The sequence below is a fragment of the Lissotriton helveticus genome, chromosome 1_2 (genome assembly GCF_964261635.1).
Source record: "Lissotriton helveticus chromosome 1_2, aLisHel1.1, whole genome shotgun sequence".
NCBI classification, from domain to species: domain Eukaryota; kingdom Metazoa; phylum Chordata; class Amphibia; order Caudata; family Salamandridae; genus Lissotriton; species Lissotriton helveticus.
The window spans coordinates 105,632,608-105,651,451 of NC_136058.1; the positions used below are offsets into that span (position 1 = coordinate 105,632,608).

Consider the following 18,844-nt stretch of genomic DNA (forward strand, 5'->3'; position numbering starts at 1 on the left):
GGTGTTTCAGCCATTGCCAGAGGCGCAGAGCCTCCTGACAAAGGTTCCATGACCCCACCCGCCCTGTTTGTTGCAGTACCACTTGGCGGTGGTGTTGTCCGTGAACACCTGCACTACACATCCCCGGACAGAGGGAAGGAATGCTTTCAGAGCAAGCCGGATCGCCCGTAGCTCCAGAAGGTTGATATGGAGCAGAGACTCCGCCGGAGACCAGAGGCCTCTGATCTCCCTCTCTCCCATGTGGTCCCCCCATCCCAGGAGGGACGCATCTGTCACCACTACGTGCTCCGGTTGGGGTAGGGAAAGAGATCTGCCGCTGACCCAATCGCAGTCCGTGAGCCATCACTGCAACTGTCTCGCAGTGCCCTCTGAGATCAGGACGTAGTCGGACAGGTTGCCCTGATCCTGGGCCCACTGAAACTTCAGGTCCCACTGCAGAGCCCGCATCCGTCACCTGGCGTGATGCACCAGAAGGATGCAGGAGGCCATCAGCCCCAGAATCCGCAGCGTCAACCTGACCGAGACTCGAATAAAAGGTTGAAAGATCGGAATCAGAGCCTGAATATCCCGAACCCACTGTTCGAGAGGATAAACCCGAAACTGCGCTGAATCCAGAACCGCTCCGATGAAGAGGAGCTTCTGACAGGGACACAGGTGTGACTTCGGCACATTGATGGAGAACCCCAGCAGTTGCAGGAGGTCAGCCGTAGTTTGGAGGTGGTTGACGACCGTCTGGGGCGAGCCCGCCTTCAACAACCAGTCGTCAAGATAGGGGAAGACTGACACCCCTAATCTGCGCAGATGAGCTGCGACCACCGCCATCACTTTCGTGAACACCCGAGGGGCGCTGGTAAGGCCGAAGGGGAGCACAGTAAATTGAAAGTGCTCTTGGCCTACCGTGAATCGCAGGTAACACCGGTGGGCCGGCAGGACGGGCATGTGAAAATATGCGTCCTGCAAGTCCAACACTACCATCCAGTCTCAGGGGACTAGGGCAGCTAAGACCTGACCCAAAGTCAGCATCTTGAACTTCTCCTTCCAGAGGAAGCTGTTGACGTTCCGCAGGTCCAAGATAGGGCGCAGGCTCCCTTTGCCCTTCTTGGGAACCAGAAAGTAGGCGGAGTAACAACCACACCATACTTCTGGCCCAGGAACGCGCTTGATGGCCCCTTTGGCCAAGAGGGCCGTAACTTCCTCTTGCAGAATTTGCAAGTGATCCCCGACACGTGGTGGTACTGCGGTGGCATGGCTGGAGGGGTCGCCTTGAAGGGGAGGGAGTATCCCCTTCGGACGATTTGCAGCACCCACCTGTCCGATGTGATGGTGCGCCAGTGGAGGAGGTGATGGCAAACCCTGCCCCCCACTGGCATCAAATGGGCCTGAAAACTCGGACTAGGACGGCTTTGAGGCGGATGCTGTGGGGGTGGATGTGAACTGGCCTCGCCGCTGTCCCCGCCACAGCGGTTACCACGTCCGCCGCCGCGCTGGATGGTAGTCTGTGGCCCGTGGCTGGCAGGACGTGAGGGGCGCCCTTTCCTTGGCAACGAAAGGAGCGAAAGGCAGAAGTTTGCTGGCACTGGCCCGACAGGCCAGAGGACTTGGCCTTAGCCCTGGAGTCCTTGAAACGCTCAAGCGCACTGTCTGCCTTGTCACCAAAAGGCGGACCTCAGCCAGGCGTGGCGGCGAACCGCCACCGTCGTGGAAATTGCCCTGACTAGCGAGTCCGTGGTATCCAGCCCACATTGAATAGAGTACCATGCTGCATCTCACCCTTCCGCAAGGGCTTGAGCGAGTTTTGTCCAGGCCTCCTCCGGGCAGTCAGGCAGCACGTCCGCAACCGTGTCCTACAGAGAGTGGGTGTAACTGCCCAAAAGGCAAGCGGTGTTGACCGACCGCAGCCCCAAACTAAGTGAGGAGAACAGCTTCTTACCGAACTGGTCATACCTTTTGGATTCCTGATCAGGAGGGGCAGTCGGGAATGCAGTCTGGGAGTTAGAGGCCTGGATAATCAGGCTCCAGGGGGTGGGGTGGGTAGACAGGAAGCTAGGGTCGCCCGGGGCCGGGCGGTGGAGTCTGGCCATGTTCCGATCTACAGGGGGGCCTGTAGCGGGCTTGGACCAGGTGCCCAACAGAACGTCAGTAAGGGCCTCATTAAACTGCAGTAGAGGCTCCGAAGAGCATGCCTGCGGTTTGAGGACCTCGGTGAGGAGGTTAGTCCTCACCGCCGCGATGGGGAGCTCAAGAGCCAAGGCCTTGGCCGTCCTCGTCAACACCACGCTGTAAGCAGCCCCCTCCTCCGTAGCCACGGTAGGAGGGGAGACAAATCCAGTGTCGGGCGAAGTGTCCAGACCACTGGCCTCCCCTAGCTCAACTGCCCAGTCCTGATACGACTGGCACACCCGTGCCAGAGGGTCCTCAGACCTCTCCCAATCCTCCTTGCCTCCCATTTCCTCATAGTCAGGTGCAAAGGATGGGGCCGGATCATAGAAGAATTGCCCTTCTCTCGGCCATGAGGAAGGCATCGATCTCCTCGGGCGTCGCGTTCAGCCCAGGGAACGGCGGGTATGAAGCTGGCCGTGGAGTGGCGTGGGCGGTGTCGCCCCAACCCCCGGCCGGATCGCGCGAGTGTCGGGGGGGAGTCGGAAGAGCGATCCCGTCTCTTCGACTTCTTGTGCCTTTTACCGGAGGACTTGGAACCCGACGAATGGTGTCCACTCGCCGAGCTGTGATGACTGTGGTCCCGCGACCGGTCCTTCGACCTCCTCCTCGACCGGGACCGTGAACGGGACGGGGCTGACTGCCGGAGCTCGAGGCGCTTACGGGACCGCTCCCACCTAGCCTTCAACGTCAAGGCCCGGCAGTCGGGGCACGACTTGTTGTCGTGGTCGGCCCCAAGGCAATAAAGGCACCGATGGTGGGGGTCGGTAACCGACATCAGGCGGTTACAATCGGCACAGGGTTTGAACACGGGCATCCCTATCGGCACCGAGAGTCTACCGACTCCAAAAAGGACCCAAAAAGGATCGAAAAAGTTTGTCAAAAAGTGACTAAGTAGTACTGCTTTTTCCGGATCTGCGCTTGCTGGCGCGGAAAAAAGAAGAACTGACGTCAGCGTTCGAGGGCGGCGTCTAAGTACTCCGACAACGTCATCCCGGCGCCAACGACGCCGACTACGGACGCGGAGCCACAGACGACGCCTACCGACGCGCGGGGGTACTTCTACGCAAAACTTTCCGGATCCAGTCTGACGCCTGGGGATATTCTAAGGTAAGGAATCTAACACTAATCTGTTTCTTTCAGATGCTTTCTTCTCAAAGGGGAGCCAGTGTAGTGCTCGCAGGGGTTGGGTGATGTGGCAGTGACGCGGTAGGTTAAGGACTAGTCTGGCAGCAGCGTTTTAGATGTTCTGGAGTTTGCGGTGAGGTTCTCGTTGATCCCGGCATAGAGTGCGTTGCCGTAGTCCAGTCTTCTGCTGATGAGGGCGTGGGTGACGGTTTTCCTGTGTTTGATGGGGATCCAGTTGAAAGTTTTAGGTAGGAGACGGAGGGCGTGAAAGTAGGAAGAGGTGATGGCGCTGATCTGGCGGTCCATTTTGAGTTCAGAGTCCAGGATGATTCCGAGGTTATGCACGCAGTCTGTGGGTGGAGGTGGGTTCCTGGGGTTGCGGAGGGCCGCCAGGTGTTGTTCCAGGCATCGGGATGTGGGCCTATGATGAGTACTTCGTTTTGTCTGTGTTCAGTTGTAGGCAGCTGTTCTTCATCCAACTGGCGACTGCTTCCATTCCTTCTTGAAAGTTGTGTTTCGAGATTTTAGGTTCGTTGGATAGTGAGAGGATGCGTTGTATGTCGTCTGCGTAAAATACAATGTTGAGTCCATGTGTTCTAACGATGGAAGCAAGAGAGGCAATGTAGACATTGAAAAGGGTGGGGCTGATGGGGGATCCTTGGGGGACTCCGCAGGTTGTTGGCGTGGGCTCCGAGATGAAGGGAGGGAGTCTGACCCACTGCGTTCTACAGGAGAGGGATAAACAGATCCAGTCGAGGGCTTTGTTTCTGGATTCCTGTGTTGTGGAGTATGCTGGCTAGGGACGGTGTGAGACTGTGTTGAAGGCCGCGAAGAGGTCCAGGAGGATGAGGGCCACAGTCTCTCCCCTGTCGAGGAGGGATTGGATGTCGTCTGTCGTGGCTATGAGGGTGGTCTCTGTGCTGTGGTTCTTCCTGATGCCTGATTGGGAGGAGTCGAGGATGTTGTTCTTGTCGATGAAGTAGGGATGTTGACAGCTTTGTATATGACTTCGCCGGGTAGGGAAGTAGGGAGATCAGTTTGAAGTTCTTGAGGTTGGTGGGGTCCACCGAAGGTTTCTTAAGGAGAGGGTTGACCTCCGCGTGTTTCCAGTCATCGGGGAATGAGGTAGTCTCGAATGATCGGTTGATGATTCTTTGTAGCTCGGGGGCAATGATGTCTGCAGCTCTGTAGTAGCTGTGGTGGGGGCAGAGGTCTGTGGGGGCCCTGGAGTGGGTGGTCCTCACGGTCTTTAGGGTGTCTTCGATGCTGAGGACGGTCCAGCTGTCCAGTGTCAGCTGTGTGGAGTAGGAAGCGGAGGATGTGGGTTCCTCGTGGTGGATGTTCTTGTCGAAGTTTTCATAGATGGTCTTCATTTTGTAGTGGCAGAAGGCGCGGAGTTTGTCGCAGAAGTCCTGGGAAGGTGGGATGTCGGAGGACTCGCTGTTGGGTTAGGCGAATTCTTTGATGATCCAGAAGAGTTCCTTGCTGTTGTGTGTGTTGGAGGAGATTCTGTCCTGGGGTGCTTTTTTCTTCGAGTGGCTGATGAGTCTATGGTGGGCAGTTGTGGCTGTTTTGTATTTGTCAAGGTTCGATGGGGTTTTGGAGTTCCTCCATAGTTTCTCGAGACGTCTGAAGGTTCGTCTGGATTACCGGAGTTCAGTGGAGAACCAGCTGGCCTTCTAAACGCGAAGGTTGGAGGATTTCTTAAGGGGGGTGATGGTGTTGGCGCAGTTGGTGATCCATTTGTGTAGGGTACCGGTGGCTGTGGTGGGGTCGTTGTCTGAGGCGGTGGGAGCGGAGCCACTGAGGGTGGCGGTGAGCTGTTCATCAGAGATCTTGCTCCAGTTCCTGCGTTGGAGCTGGGGTGGGCGTCTGCGGGGGGAATTTGCTTTGTAGTTGAAGTGGATGCAGCAGTGGTCCATCCATGGGAGTTCGGAGGTGTGGCTAAAGGAGTTGGAGTTTCCTGCTGTGAAGATAGGGTTGAGGGTGTGCCTTGCTAAGTGTGTTGGTCCTGGTACGATCTGATTGAGTCCGATAACGTGGAGGTTTTCCAGTTGGGAGATGGAGTTGGGGTCTAGGCGGCTGTCGAGGTGGAAGTTGATGTCATCCAGAAAAATGTATTTGTGGAGGTGATGGCATGTGGGGTGATTATGTCGGTGATGGAGTCGGAGAAAGGTGCGCAGGGTCCGGGAGGTCGGTCGATGTGGGTGCCACGTAAGGTGGTGGTCGGTTTGACCTGCATCTTGAAGTGGAGGTGTTCCATGTGGTCTGTAGGCCCGTCGGTGTAGGTGCTCAGGCGGAGGTTGGCTTTGTGGACAACGGCGATGCCGCTTCTGGGGCTGTTAGGACGGTCCTTCTGGGTGATTTTGTATCCTTCAGGATGGAGATCGCAATGTCAGGTCCCGAGGTGGCCCTTGTCCAGGTTTCAGTGAGGAAAGCGACATCAGGAGAGGTGCTGTCGAGGAGCTCCCAGATTTCCATGGCGTGTCTGTGGAGGGAACGGACGTTGAGGAGAATGCATTGCAGGGTTTTGGCTGTGGTGGGGGTGTTAGTGGTCGGCAGAGGTGGGTCCTTGGTTTTGTTGATGTTTATTAAGGAGTGGCGGCAATTTCGGCAGGTGAAAAGAACGTGGGTGTTGAAAGGTGAGGAGAGCTTGCAGTTGTCATTCTTGCCGTTGTTGAGTGCATGGAGAGCCGTTGAACTGTAGCGTTGGTAGGTCGGAGGACCAGGATTCATGGCGCTGGTCGCGGTCGGGTCACGGACAGGCGCAGATGGGCTTGCCTTTGGCGCGGCAGCGGTGCGCCCGCTCTGCGGCTGCGCAGGAGCCTTCATTAAGTAGAGGTCGGGGGAGGGTGGGACAATTGAGATGCAGGAGGCGGGAACAGGGAAAAACACAGGGGCAGCAGCTGTGAGAAGCGGCAGAGGGGGGGAGTATGTCAGTAGAAGACTGACTAAAATCTAAAAGACTGTCTCAAAACTAAAGTAAATCTGACAAAAAGAAAATTAAGGCAGCAGCTGGCAAGGACTGAGGCGAGGGCAGTCCTCTCCAGGGGCGAGAACCTCGGTCTGTGTCGGGCAGATGGCACGGGAAGAGCACTGCCTGAGCTACGTAGCTGCACGCTGGGAGAGCAGGCACCCAAGGAGCTTAGCTTCTTCAAGTTAATGTAGTTTGGACTACTCTAAGGAGTAATTTAGATAGGAGGAACGCACGGTGTCTTGCGTCATGTTGAGTGATGTACAGAAACTAGGAAAGGAAAGTACTAGACAACAATGTGGAATTGGTTTAAACATACTTATGTTACAGATTTACAGTCTATGGTATAGGGAGAGTTCCTTAATCAAGTATGTAAAGTGGGATTAGACACTGGGTATGAAGATTCAATGGCCAGCATGTTGGGCTCTAAGCTCACTGTCTAAATTATGGATGGAAATCTAAATCTTTAAATAGCACTTTACACCAGACACATAAACACATAAAAGTATATTAACTATAAATATGAGAAGAAAAAGTGTCACTGAGTAATTGCACAGAACTCCAACTCAAAGACATCCACAAAAGTAGGCTATGAGAAAAAACAAGTGACTTACATTCGTGCAGGACCCCAGTGACTGAATGTTGGCGTTTCTTCACCCTCTCCCTCTTCTCGCTCTGGTAAATCACTGGGTAAAAAAACAGGAATACAAAATAAATTCACTAGTCTTCCCCCTTGACTGAAAATTAGATTCTATAGTTACAAAAAAACTTCAATATTAATTGCTATGTTAATAATCAATGTTTGGATACATCCCGTCTTTTTATATAGCCTATGTTAACTCACAAGTTCCTGAATCTAATAAACCATGATTACAATATTGCAGTCTGTGGCTAGTCTCCAAGATGACAGATATTTGGGTATCATAACACTGAACTAACTTTTCAACCACGTTTTACCAGTGGAAGACTAGCAGAGGAGACACTTAAACTGTTACTTACCTTCAGTAACGATCTTTTTTGTGCATTTTTTTTCTCCCTGTAGATTACTCACTTTTCAATAACCCAGGCATCAGATTAAAAGCAGGAACTTTACAATAGCTCTTCATGCCGGTAGGGGGAGCTGGCTCCACTTCTGTATCAAAAACAGTGCCGTCATAACATCACTGGAGTCATAAAAGATTCCGGACCTAGAGTGGCATTATGAATCTGGAGGAGGAAATCCAGTTTGCGAGACATTTAAAAAATCTCATGCTTGCAAGTTATTTGAAAAGCTATGGTGGTCTGGGAGACCGGGAAAGGCTGAAAAACAGCCCATGCCTGTGCCTTCTACACATCCATGTTGAACACAGGAAGGCCAAATTGTAAGATGTCCGATAAGCCGGTCTGAGGAGAGTATACCGAAATATCCATAGACATTTCATGAACCTACTCTATATCCCTGAATAAAGATCTTTGGTAAACTGTCTGGTCGCACGCAGGATGGCATCCACCACTTCAGAAGGTAAAGAAAAAGCATTCAGGCTACACCGCTCAATCTCAAGGCAGGAAGGTGAAGCTCTGGAGGTTGGGGTGCAAAAGCTTCCACTACAACTGCTATAAAAGGTCTACTCTGAGAGGGAGATGTGTCGGGGGCCACAGAGCGATGTGCTTCAGGTCCTCTTACCACACCTTGCTTGGCCAGTATGGGTCTATCAGAATGACTTGGGCCGTTTGAGGTGGACACTCCTTAGGATCCAAGGAATCAAGGGCATGAGAAGAAAGGCATAGTGAAGTAAAAGGTTTTTATGCAAGCAAAACACATTGCCCAATGCTCTCTGCAATGGATACTGCAGGGCACAGAATTTCGGGCAGTGAGCATTCTTACGAGTAGCAAAGAGACTGACTAGAGGTGTCCCCTAGAGAATGAAGATGGGCTTGACTACCTTGAAATGGAGACACCACTTGTCGTTGGCAGGATTATGCCATCTGAGACATTTCTCCCATGTACATTCAGTTCACCGACCAAATAACTGGCTATCAGGCAGATCTATTGTTCCTAGGTGCAGGACCAGAGTCGCAGGGCTACTTGGCAGAGAAGGTGCACCCTACACCTCCTTGCTTGTTGACTTACCACATTGAAGTCGTATTATCACTCAAGACCGGGACAGACTGACCATAAAGGGAAAGCAGGGAGACAGAGTGTCATCCGGATTGCCAGTAACTCCAGAGATTAATGTGGAATCTCGTCTCCTCTGGAAACCAAAGGCCACTGATTTCCAGTTTAGCACCCCTCCCTAGGGCTGAGGAATCCGTGATGAGTGTTGCAATTACCTGTGGGGGTTGGAATGGCTTCCCTTGAATGATATTGCCTTCCACACTCCAACACCCCAACACCCCAACACCCCAAATCCACTGCAGTGTCGTTGGAGATCGTGATAGATCTCCACATGTTCTGCTGAGACACCACTCAAGGACCCTCACGTGCCAGCGTCCATGAGTGGCCATCAGAATGTAGGAAGGTAGCAGGCTTTAAATCATCAGGACTGGCTTTTGCTTTACATTCTGAAACATCAAAATCATAGCCTGAATGTCATGAACCCTCTGGGGAGGGAGTAAGGCTCGACTCAATGTGGTGTCCAGTACTGCCCCTATGAACAGGATAAGCTCAGAGGGCACCGGATGAGATTTGGGCTTGATGATGGAAAAACCTAGGCAACTTTGCTGTGACTTGCAGGTGGTGTGAGACGACCTCTGGAGTGCTGGCTTTTAGGAGTCAATCGTCCAAGTAAGGGAAAACCGGGATCCCTATTCATCTGAGATGGGCCACATTCACTGCCATCACCTTCGTGAAGTCTTGTGGTGCTGAGTTAGGCCAAACAGAAGACTGCACACTGGTAGTGGGCAGACCCGACTGTGAAGCAAATTTATTCCCTGTGCGTTTGCAAATTCGGTATATGAAATTACGTGTTCCGCGATTGACAGACACAATCCAGTATTTGGCTTCCAGTGCGAGTAACACCTGAGCCAAGGACAACATTTTAAACTTCTCCTTCTTGAGGAACCAGTTCAGAACACAGAGATCTAGGATTTGACAAACACTGCCATCCTTCTTCAGGACCAGGATGTATAGGGCTAGCACCCCTAGTCCCATTCCTGCAATAGCTCCACCTCCTCCGCCCCCAGCCTGCAGCAAAATGTCTACCATCTGTTAAAGGATCTTAAGATGATCCTGTGGAAGGATGGAAGAAGAGGGAGGGAATGGGTGAAGGGGCCTGCTGAAAGGGTAGGGCATATTCCAATTTTCACAATTTGTGGTACAGATTGGGCTGAAGTGATAGCCTGCCAAACTTGTGGAAAGGAGGATACTCGTCCTCCAGCTGGGCCTGTGTTCCAACAAGAAGGAACTAGGGCTACCTCCTTGTGGTGGCTTGAGAGAAAGATGAGGAAGAGAGGGGAAGGAGTGAAAAAAGACACCTCTTCTTTTGCCACAGCCGTGGTACTAGTTGTAGAGTTGTTGCTGAGGCATGAAGTTGTCTGCCTTGAAAGGAAGTCCCCTGGAAAAGCCACAAAACTTTTTGAAGTGGCAGTAATACTCTGATGTGTTTGGAGGCCAATTAATCTTGCTGTTCTCTTGGTTTCTTTGAAATTATCCAGGGCAAAATCGGCATTGGCTCTGAAGAGGCGGGAACCATCACAGTGGAGACCCATTAGGTGGACTGGATGTCCTGAGAGAATCCTGACATTCTCAGCTATGTGTGGTGGCAAAGGGAGACAGAAGTTCCTGTGGCTGCTTGGCTTGGATGATCGAGTCTGCAGTGTCTAGCCCAGACTGAATGACTGGGGTTTTCTGTGGCCTGTCCATCCCTTAACAGCTCTGAGAAGTGGGGTTGTCTAGCAAAATGGATTGCACCAACTGGAGTACACAAAAAAGTGATGGATGGTATGCATGAATTAATCTCAGCTACTGGTAATTACTCTGGGATGCCACCCACTCCGTTCTGTTTTTGCACACCATGCCACCTTAGTTGGACCCAGCCATATGCAAATCAGTCTTTACCCTGCTCCAATAGGAGCAGTCCAGCCTGAACTGCCAGGCCAGGTCCTCCATGAACTATAACACAAGCAACCCAGGACCGGTTTCGCCCTTATTGAGGCTCATCAACCGGGAATAGCTTGTTCTAGCGGGCTAGTCAGCATGGCACCCTCATTTATCACTGTGTTGTTGTTGCAGCTGTACCAACTGAGCCATGTCCCAGCAGGCATAGGTGTAGTGACCCATGAAGCAGGTGGTGTTTATAGATTTCAGGGACATACTGCAGCCTGCTTAAAATGATTTCTTGGTGAATTGCTTTATCTTTTTGGACTCTGTCAGATGGGATGGTAGGAACAGCACCTGGAGAGAGACTTCACAAGTACGATCCCTGGACCATAAGGCTCTTCATTGGAGGGTGCAATGTCAAAAATGCTGAGCCGCCCAGTGTAAGTTTGAATCTTCACACTATTATCCGGTAAATAGCTGTAGAGTGTGTGAGTTTCTTCCACACATCAAAAAGGGACTCAGTGAGGGCCTAGTTGAAAACAAAAGAGGTTCTGCAGAGTAGGATGTGGTGTGTAGCATCAGTCAAGAGGTGGACTTTAGTTTCAGTGGATAGAAGTCTGAGATTCAACACCTCCGCCACTTTTTAACGGCCATGTGATAAGAGGACACAGCTGGTTGAGGTAATACAGTTAGGGAGTACAGCACCTATTCAGGCGAGGTGTCTAGGCCACTTGCATCTCTGGGTCAGCGTTACAGAATGCCCATCCCCGTCTGGGAGGGGATCCTCAACGGGGTCAGAGTCATCAAACAAGTATCACCCTTCCTCTATAATGAGCTTAGCCTCCCTTCGAGATCAGTGTGGGGAATCTCCAAAAGAGGCCTCGGTGGTTGCGGTGCCAAGAGAGTAAAATTTTGGCGCAGGTGGCGTCAACAGTGAGGCGGTGGAGTCGACTATGGCACCAGATAGATCAACGGATCGAGCATAAAAGATGTAGAGCCTGACAGGATATTAAGAAGAGGCAGTGTCCGGCATTGATCCAAGCCTGAAGCAGGTTTCTGCATTGTGGGTGGAGGTGGAGCCAAGGTGACAGGTGGCAACGGAAAGAACGGGGTGAAGGCCATAGGGTAAGCTTTGTGATAGCCCTGAAGGTGTATCCTAGTGGACCTACAGGACCAACGGGCACATCAAAGTGGACCAATGCATGTCTGAAAACATCGAATATTGCGTTAAAGTAAAGACAAGACATGGACCTGTTCCAGGGCCATGAAACCACATAAGGCTGACTGCACTGGGGCCTTGGTACCAAAGCTGCAGGCAGTATGCAGCGGATATGGGATCAGCGCAGGGTCCGAGGGCGCCCCAGACACAAAATACCTCTGTGAGCTTTTCCACCTGTTCTGGCTCTGAGGAAGATGCTTAAGGAGTGAGGGGCATTAGGAGGACTTACTCTTGGAAGACTGGCCTTGCTTGAAATCGCAAGGGCTCTTCTGTTTGGATGACTTTGATGAAGGTTGTGACTCTGGTGTTTTCAATGCGAGTCTGGACCTCTTCTTTGGTCAATGTTCAGCCTGAGTCCGGGCTATGAACATCTTGGCCTCCTGTTCCTCGATAGTAAAGGTCTCCATATCGCTGTGGAGCACCGAGTGAGGCCGCTCCCTCCAATCATGGCGGTGCTCTCTCATGAGAGCAGCACCAGGATTGATCAAGGGAGTTTCCTGGTGGCCGGGCTGCAGTCATGAGAGGTCCGGAGCAGAAGGTCCTGTCATAAGGTAAGTTTACTTTTAATATATTTTAAGTTTATTTGCGCCCACCCTGTTTATTTTTATATTTTGTCATTTTATTTGCGTGCACGTGGCCACCTCACCCGAGTCTCCCCACGATAATACCAGCAGCCACTGTATTTTTTAATGTCTTTTTTTTTTTACTTAGCAGATGAATTGGAGTACAAAGACGATTGACCTAGGTTCAGACTCTTTGACCAGGAACGGGAACGAGACTGACACCTGGACTTAGATCGGTCACAGCACAGGACCTTCCGGTGTTTGGCAACAGAGTTTCACCTCATGGTCCCTACTGCCTTCTGGTTCATAGGCGCGCAGTCACTGCACGCCTTAGAACTGCGATCTGACCTCAGGCACATATCAAACCTGATGAGGATCTCTCACAGACATTTGCTCTCGACAATCCTTACAAGGTTTACATTTTTTCGTTTTGAAGGTGACTTTCCCTTGCACACAGACGTTTCGAATTTCTGAGGTAAAAGAGTCTCTTGAAGAGCAGAGAGGTATTTTCGGATGTGCAGAAAGAAAGAAAGAGACGTCACTGCCAGGGAATTGTACCTATATTAGCTCCATATGTAATTTCCAGAGCATCAGTGAGGAGCCGCAGGTCGCCATCTACTGGCACGCCGAGGTACTGCTCAAAAGTTTCTGGATCCAGTGTGAGGCCTGGGGAATAATCAAAAGTTGAGGATTCTGCGGTTAGAAGTCTCTCTCTATCAGAAAAGGGTAGACGGTGATTATTTGATTCATCCATGCATTATCCCCTTAGATCAGTATCTAACCACATTCTCTGTATTGCCCATCAATCAGTCAGGTCATATACTATACCAATTTTGCTACAATCAAAATTCAAACTATAGCCAAAGGAGGAACCTTAGATCAATAACAGCCCCACTACTAATCACTCTGCCATTTAAAAAATCCTGTATAAGTAGAAACTCTTTTGCGGCACAAATATGTAAACTATTGGGCATACTGTCCAAGAAAATAAGTACAATCACCAAAAATTCAAAAAATCAGTTAGACCTAGCTTTTCCTAAAATAAGACCGAAAATATTGAAAACTCTGTATGGCCTCTGCTCACATCAATGTATAACGGGATCCAATTAAAACACCCCTACATTCCAACGGTGCAGCAATTGAAGCTGGGCACTACCACTACAGGTTGCATGGTTCAAAATGCTGCAAGATGATTCTGAAGGTTCTAGTTTTAATCCAAGAGTAATATTGGATGGCCCAAAAATGAAGGAATATTCAAGGCTCCTGTCTCTTTTCCACAAGCAGGCACGATCCAAAACACAGCTGATTATACCAGCAAAATCAACAGCATTCTGTTGTCAGAGATGTTAAGCAGCAGGATGCCCTGCTTCTTTTATTCCTACACTTCCCGCACTACATGCGATTATACCCTGAGAAGTCCTACAAACATCTGTATTCTACCTGCAAACCTCATCCACTGCACCCAACTTTTCCAACTGAGGCAAGCTACAACCAACAATCTTTCAACCATGCAATGATGAAAGAGGGAGTGCTTCCGTCACCTCATCATGGCTACGAAATGCTATAAATGATACAGACTACGCACATATATTTCATACAGTTATAATTACAGGTGTCCCTTGGAGGCAACTGAACTACTTTTAACCTTTAATGAACTATTCTTGTGATAGATTCTCTTGAATAAGATGACGCGTTCAGGAAAAATCAAATATCTTGCACACGCAATACACCTGTTTCTGTCGCCTCCGCTCAAGAGTGTCTTCTCAATGAGATAAAAAGCAATGGTATTCCTATCGGAGAAAGATATAACACCAAATCGTTTAAAAGGGATGAGTAGGCCTTTCACACTTTTGAGGATAAGAAGCAAATAGACAACCCGGTTCTCACATCACATTAAATATGTTTTATGTCTCTAATGCATGGCCATTCCATGTTCAAAAAATGCACAGTCAATTAAATATACATCCCACTTACACTCATTGCAATATCATCTCTGTCCAAAATGTTTTTCACTCACTGTAACTGTTTACTTCTTGCACCTTTGTTCGTGAGCCTCTTGCACAATGTCATTCCAAGTGTGGCCCTAACAACTGAAACAGGTCCCTCCCCTCCATTGCTTAATGTGTAGTGCTGGCAAAGCAATTCCTTCAGTAAAATAACTGTCCTGTCTAAAAGGAGGCGCTTGTTTTGCTCATGACTTGAGAAATAACCATCGTTCTCTAGAGCAAAGTACCATACTGAAAGAATGCAATTATCATAATTTGCACAAAAAACATCTGAAGTTAATGGACAGGTCAGGGTCTATCTTTATTCTAAGGCCTATAGGAACATGTCTTAAGGTGGCACTTCATGGGAGGCAGTAACGACAGAAACGTTTGAAAGAATAGCAATAGCAACTGACTCACGGGAAGTGCCAGCCCACTAGACCCTTCGCAGGCGCGGTGCGTCCATTGGGGCGTAGGGGCGAAGCCCCACTAAGCCCCATGGACCCACCACGTCCTCACTAGAAGCCAAACACGTCCTCACTAGAAGCCAAACACAATTATTTTTAAAAATCGCGCTATCTGCCGGCCGGGAACCGGGAGACACCCGACCTTCCCGGAGTGCGCAAGGGGGGTGGGGGGGGGGGGGAGGGGAAGGATCGGGCTGCTGCAGCTGCGCAAGTGTATTTTTGGGCACGAACATGCCCGCGCATGCGCAGATCGTTTTCTTGTGAATTCCCCCTGAGAGAGAGGACCAGGGGGCGGGCCGCAGCCCCCGGGGTTACACAGGGCGACTGGGCGAGGAGTCATGGTGCCCCCCCAGCCAGGATTGGCTGGTCACTACATAGCCCGTTTACATAACCCCTGACGGATAGCACGGCCGACTTTGGTGCTGGGAAACCAGGTTCGAGCCTCTTATCGAACCATAAAAATGTATACATGACTTACTTTGGTGTTAAATTAATAGATATTTTAAAAAACAAATAAAAATGATGTTCCGACTAAGGTGTGAAATTGGTGTCGAATAAATACATGTTTTTAAAAACAATTAATATTAATCATGTATCATTGGTGCTGGAGTACAAGGTTCGAGACTGGTATTGAGCACTGACAAGCTGTGTGCAAGTTATATGGTCATAACAATACATGAATGATGGATGCAGGATGGGTGGATGCATGAATGGATGCAGGATGAATGATGGGTGGATGAATGGATGGGTGGATGCATGAATGAATGATGGATGCAGGATGGGTGGATGCATGAATGGATGCAGGATGAATGATGGGTGGATGAATGGATGGGTGGATGCATGAATGAATGATGGATGCAGGATGGGTGGATGAATGAATGATGGATGCAGGATGGATGCAGGGTGGATGGATGGGTGCATGATGGATGGATGGGTGGATGCAGGAATGGATGCAGGATGGATGATGGATGGGTGGATGAATGAATGATGGATGCTGGATGGATGGATGGGTGGATGAATGAATGATGGATGCAGGATGGATGGATGGGTGCATGAATGAATGATGGGTGCATGAATGAATGATGGATGCAGGATGGGTGGATGGATGGGTGGGTGGACACATGAATGGATGCAGGATGAATGATGGGTGGATGAATGGATGGGTGGATGCATGAATGAATGATGGATGCAGGATGGGTGGATGAATGAATGATGGATGCAGGATGGATGCAGGGTGGATGGATGGGTGGATGAATGAATGATGGATGCAGGATGGATGGATGGGTGCATGAATGAATGATGGGTGCATGAATGAATGATGGATGCAGGATGGGTGGGTGGATGGGTGGACACATGAATGGATGCATGATGAATGATGGGTGGATGGGTGGATGGGTGGATGCATGAATTAATGATGGATGCAGGATGGGTGGATGAATGAATGAATGATGGATGCAGGATGGATGCAGGGTGGATGGATGGGTGCATGAATGAATGATGGATGCAGGATGGATGGATGGGTGGATGCATGAATGGATGCAGGAATGGATGCAGGAATGGATGATGGATGGGTGGATGGATGGATGGGTGGGTGGATGGATGGATGCATGAATGAATGATGGATGGATGGATGGGTGGATGGGTGGATGAATGAATGATGGATGCAGGATGGATGGGTGGATGGATGCATGAATGATGTATGGATGGATGCAAGGTGGTTCGGGCTCGCTCGCTCGCTGCGCTCGCTGCGGTGCAATATGCAAATTAGTTTACGCCTCACCACTTTCAAATGTCACCAGCCGCCCCTGGACCCTTGTAAATCCATATAAAAGCTATCATCTTTGTAATGAGAGGGAAGAAAACCATCTCCATCCCTACAATCATCATCCTCATTGTGGGGTGTCCCTTGTTCAGAGAAACACCAAAAAGATAATGGAGACTCAGCTGCTGCATCTGTCTTTAGTAGAAACACCGGGCCAGAGTCCGGATGTATGACAACTCGGGGCGCTTTTGCAATTTTATGGAGCAACATCAATCAAGATCGAGCCAAAGTCAGTTTGGTGTCCGACATTAGAATCAGCACAGTGGCACTGACTGGTACTGTGGTCAACGTGAGAGGGGCCAGCGCCGGTCTTGGAGTCCAGAGTAGAAGCTTGTACTGGAGGTGGCACGGGCCTGACAGTGGCAGCTCCTCCGCAAAGGCAGTGGAGCGTCGCCCCACTGTTTCACAGCAGTCAAGTAACCGAAAATAACTCGCCTTATTATCATTTATGTTTCCTTCTTCTGCGGCAGCTTTCAGGGAGGGGCGGGGCTGCTGCTCCGACTGACTACAGAGGAGCAGGGAAGGGGTTATTTACTCACTCCTACGTGCACATGAATGTTTGGCCGGCCCAAACATTCACGCGCACTTCACAGCTTGGCTGCGTTACAGCCTGCATTGAGAAGTTGCCCAGCCTCCCATTCCCTGGTTGAGCGCCGATCCACGGCGCTCAGACCAACCACAAAGCTGCAATGCAGTGTTGTGATTGGCTATCGGGAGGCTGGGTGGGTGCTTCCTGCATCCTGTTGCAGACCAGAGACAGGATGAAGAGGACAGAGGCGAGACGAGGCGGCGGCAGTCCGGCCATCACAGGTAAGTGTTTAATCTTTTTAAAACGTTTTTTTCGTCTGTCCCCGCGGGGTCCGGCAGCAGACGCTACTCGGGCTTGTGGCAGGTTCCAAGGGGTATTACGGTGCAGAGGAAGCATCTGCTGGCAGTACCTTGATTGAGGCCCCCTTTGGTTCCTTAAGGAACGCCAGAGGGACCCGGAAGCACACCAAAAACATGTAGCAAGGCTTCTATATGCTGCTGTGCCCGACAACACTAGGATCAGATGAGGAATATGATCTACGAAAGGAAACTTCGATTGTGAAGGACTCACATCATGATGCCAGAAACATACTCCGCGCAGGTCCATTGCTAACAATTGCATTTACAGCATGGTTTCATACCAGTAGGTTTAGGTGGAGACATCATTTTCTAACAAACTGGTATTTAATTTGGAAGTTGCTGGAAGACTGACAAAATTGGAAACCGAGCTGTGGATCAGAGTCAGTAGGTGTGGAAGAAAAAAATGATATCAGTATGAAGGGCTGGTGCTTATCTATAGCTCCACTCTCTCATTTCCGGAGGTAGGGATGGGAGTTGGGAGAGGTGCAGCACCGTATGGTGCCACCTAGCGGAGCATAGGAGCAGTGCTGAAGAAATGTTTCCGGGGGCATGGCCTGCCAAGAGGGCTGAGTGGATGTAGTCCAAGGAAATTCCATCAACTACAGATGAGGAACTAGACACCTCTGTGAAGATCGCCCGGCGTGCTCCACCGCCCGTCTAATTAACAGCTAAACGTTGTAGCTGAGAACGACACAATTTAGGCACACGCTGACTGTGAATTTGGCTGGATGAGAGAGGCGGCAAGTGAAGACAAAATGGCGCTGAGCGAAGAGACCAGACCGGAAGGCTCCCTTGACACCAGAGAAGACCTCCCGGCGCACCTACAAGACTTGCTGAAGCAGCGATAGAGCGGAGAAGAATCGCTCTAAATAGGAAGAGTGGACGCTCCAAGAACTGATGAAGGCGGCAGAGCGGACAGATAAGCCGACCTAGTGAGGTGAGCTGCAGACCCCCCAGGAGAGGACAGAGGACAGCAATGGGACAAGAGCGAGCACAAAAGAAAAAAGCAAAGTCCTGCCTCGGTAACAACGGAGTCTTGTAGAGATGGGAGCGGTTTACCTGGAGGCGGTGGGCTATGTGGAGGGTCTGCCTGACCCTAAGAGGGTGGATGCGACCCATCAGACTGGTCACTCCGCTTAGCAGAACAAAGGCAGGAGTTGGACGTGCTCCCGCGAGACAGAGGAAGCTCCCGACCCAAAGTGAGAGGCAGGCACCACTGGAGTCCTGAAGAGAGGCCCTACAGAGTACCCGGTCGAGACTCCTACACTTGACCAGGGGCACTCTGCACACAGACGAGGGAGTGACATGACCTAAGTCTGACTGAATCCACAGGCGGCTTAAGGGATATTGGGGCCTCTTCCAATGACATTGTGCTCACAGGCTCAGAAGCCATCCGCAGACATCACAGGGAGCAAGGGAGAGGAGAGAAGACCCGCCCCCTGTCAGGAATAATGGACCCAGATGCCTGAAAAAGAAAAGGGAGAGTGTGAGTCGGCCTAATGAGCTGACCTGAGTAAACCTAGTCCAGAGATGTCCAGCATCACTTGATGAGTGAGCCAGAGGCCGCAATCACCAACAGGGAATTCCTAGATGAATAAAGGAGAGCAAGAATCACTAAAGCAT

General features: G+C 50.6%; 1 protein-coding gene across 8 annotated transcripts in view; it reads right to left on the reverse strand.

The window, feature by feature from the left end:
- PATJ (PATJ crumbs cell polarity complex component) overlaps positions 1–18,844 on the reverse strand; it is a 1,530,963-nt gene that overhangs the window by 869,137 nt on the left and 642,982 nt on the right. For all 8 annotated transcript variants that reach the window (XM_078669616.1, XM_078669595.1, XM_078669605.1 and 5 more), the window contains one exon: positions 6,874–6,945. In XM_078669616.1, coding sequence (XP_078525742.1) covers positions 6,874–6,945 — 72 coding nt within the window. The remainder of the gene's footprint in view (positions 1–6,873; positions 6,946–18,844) is intronic.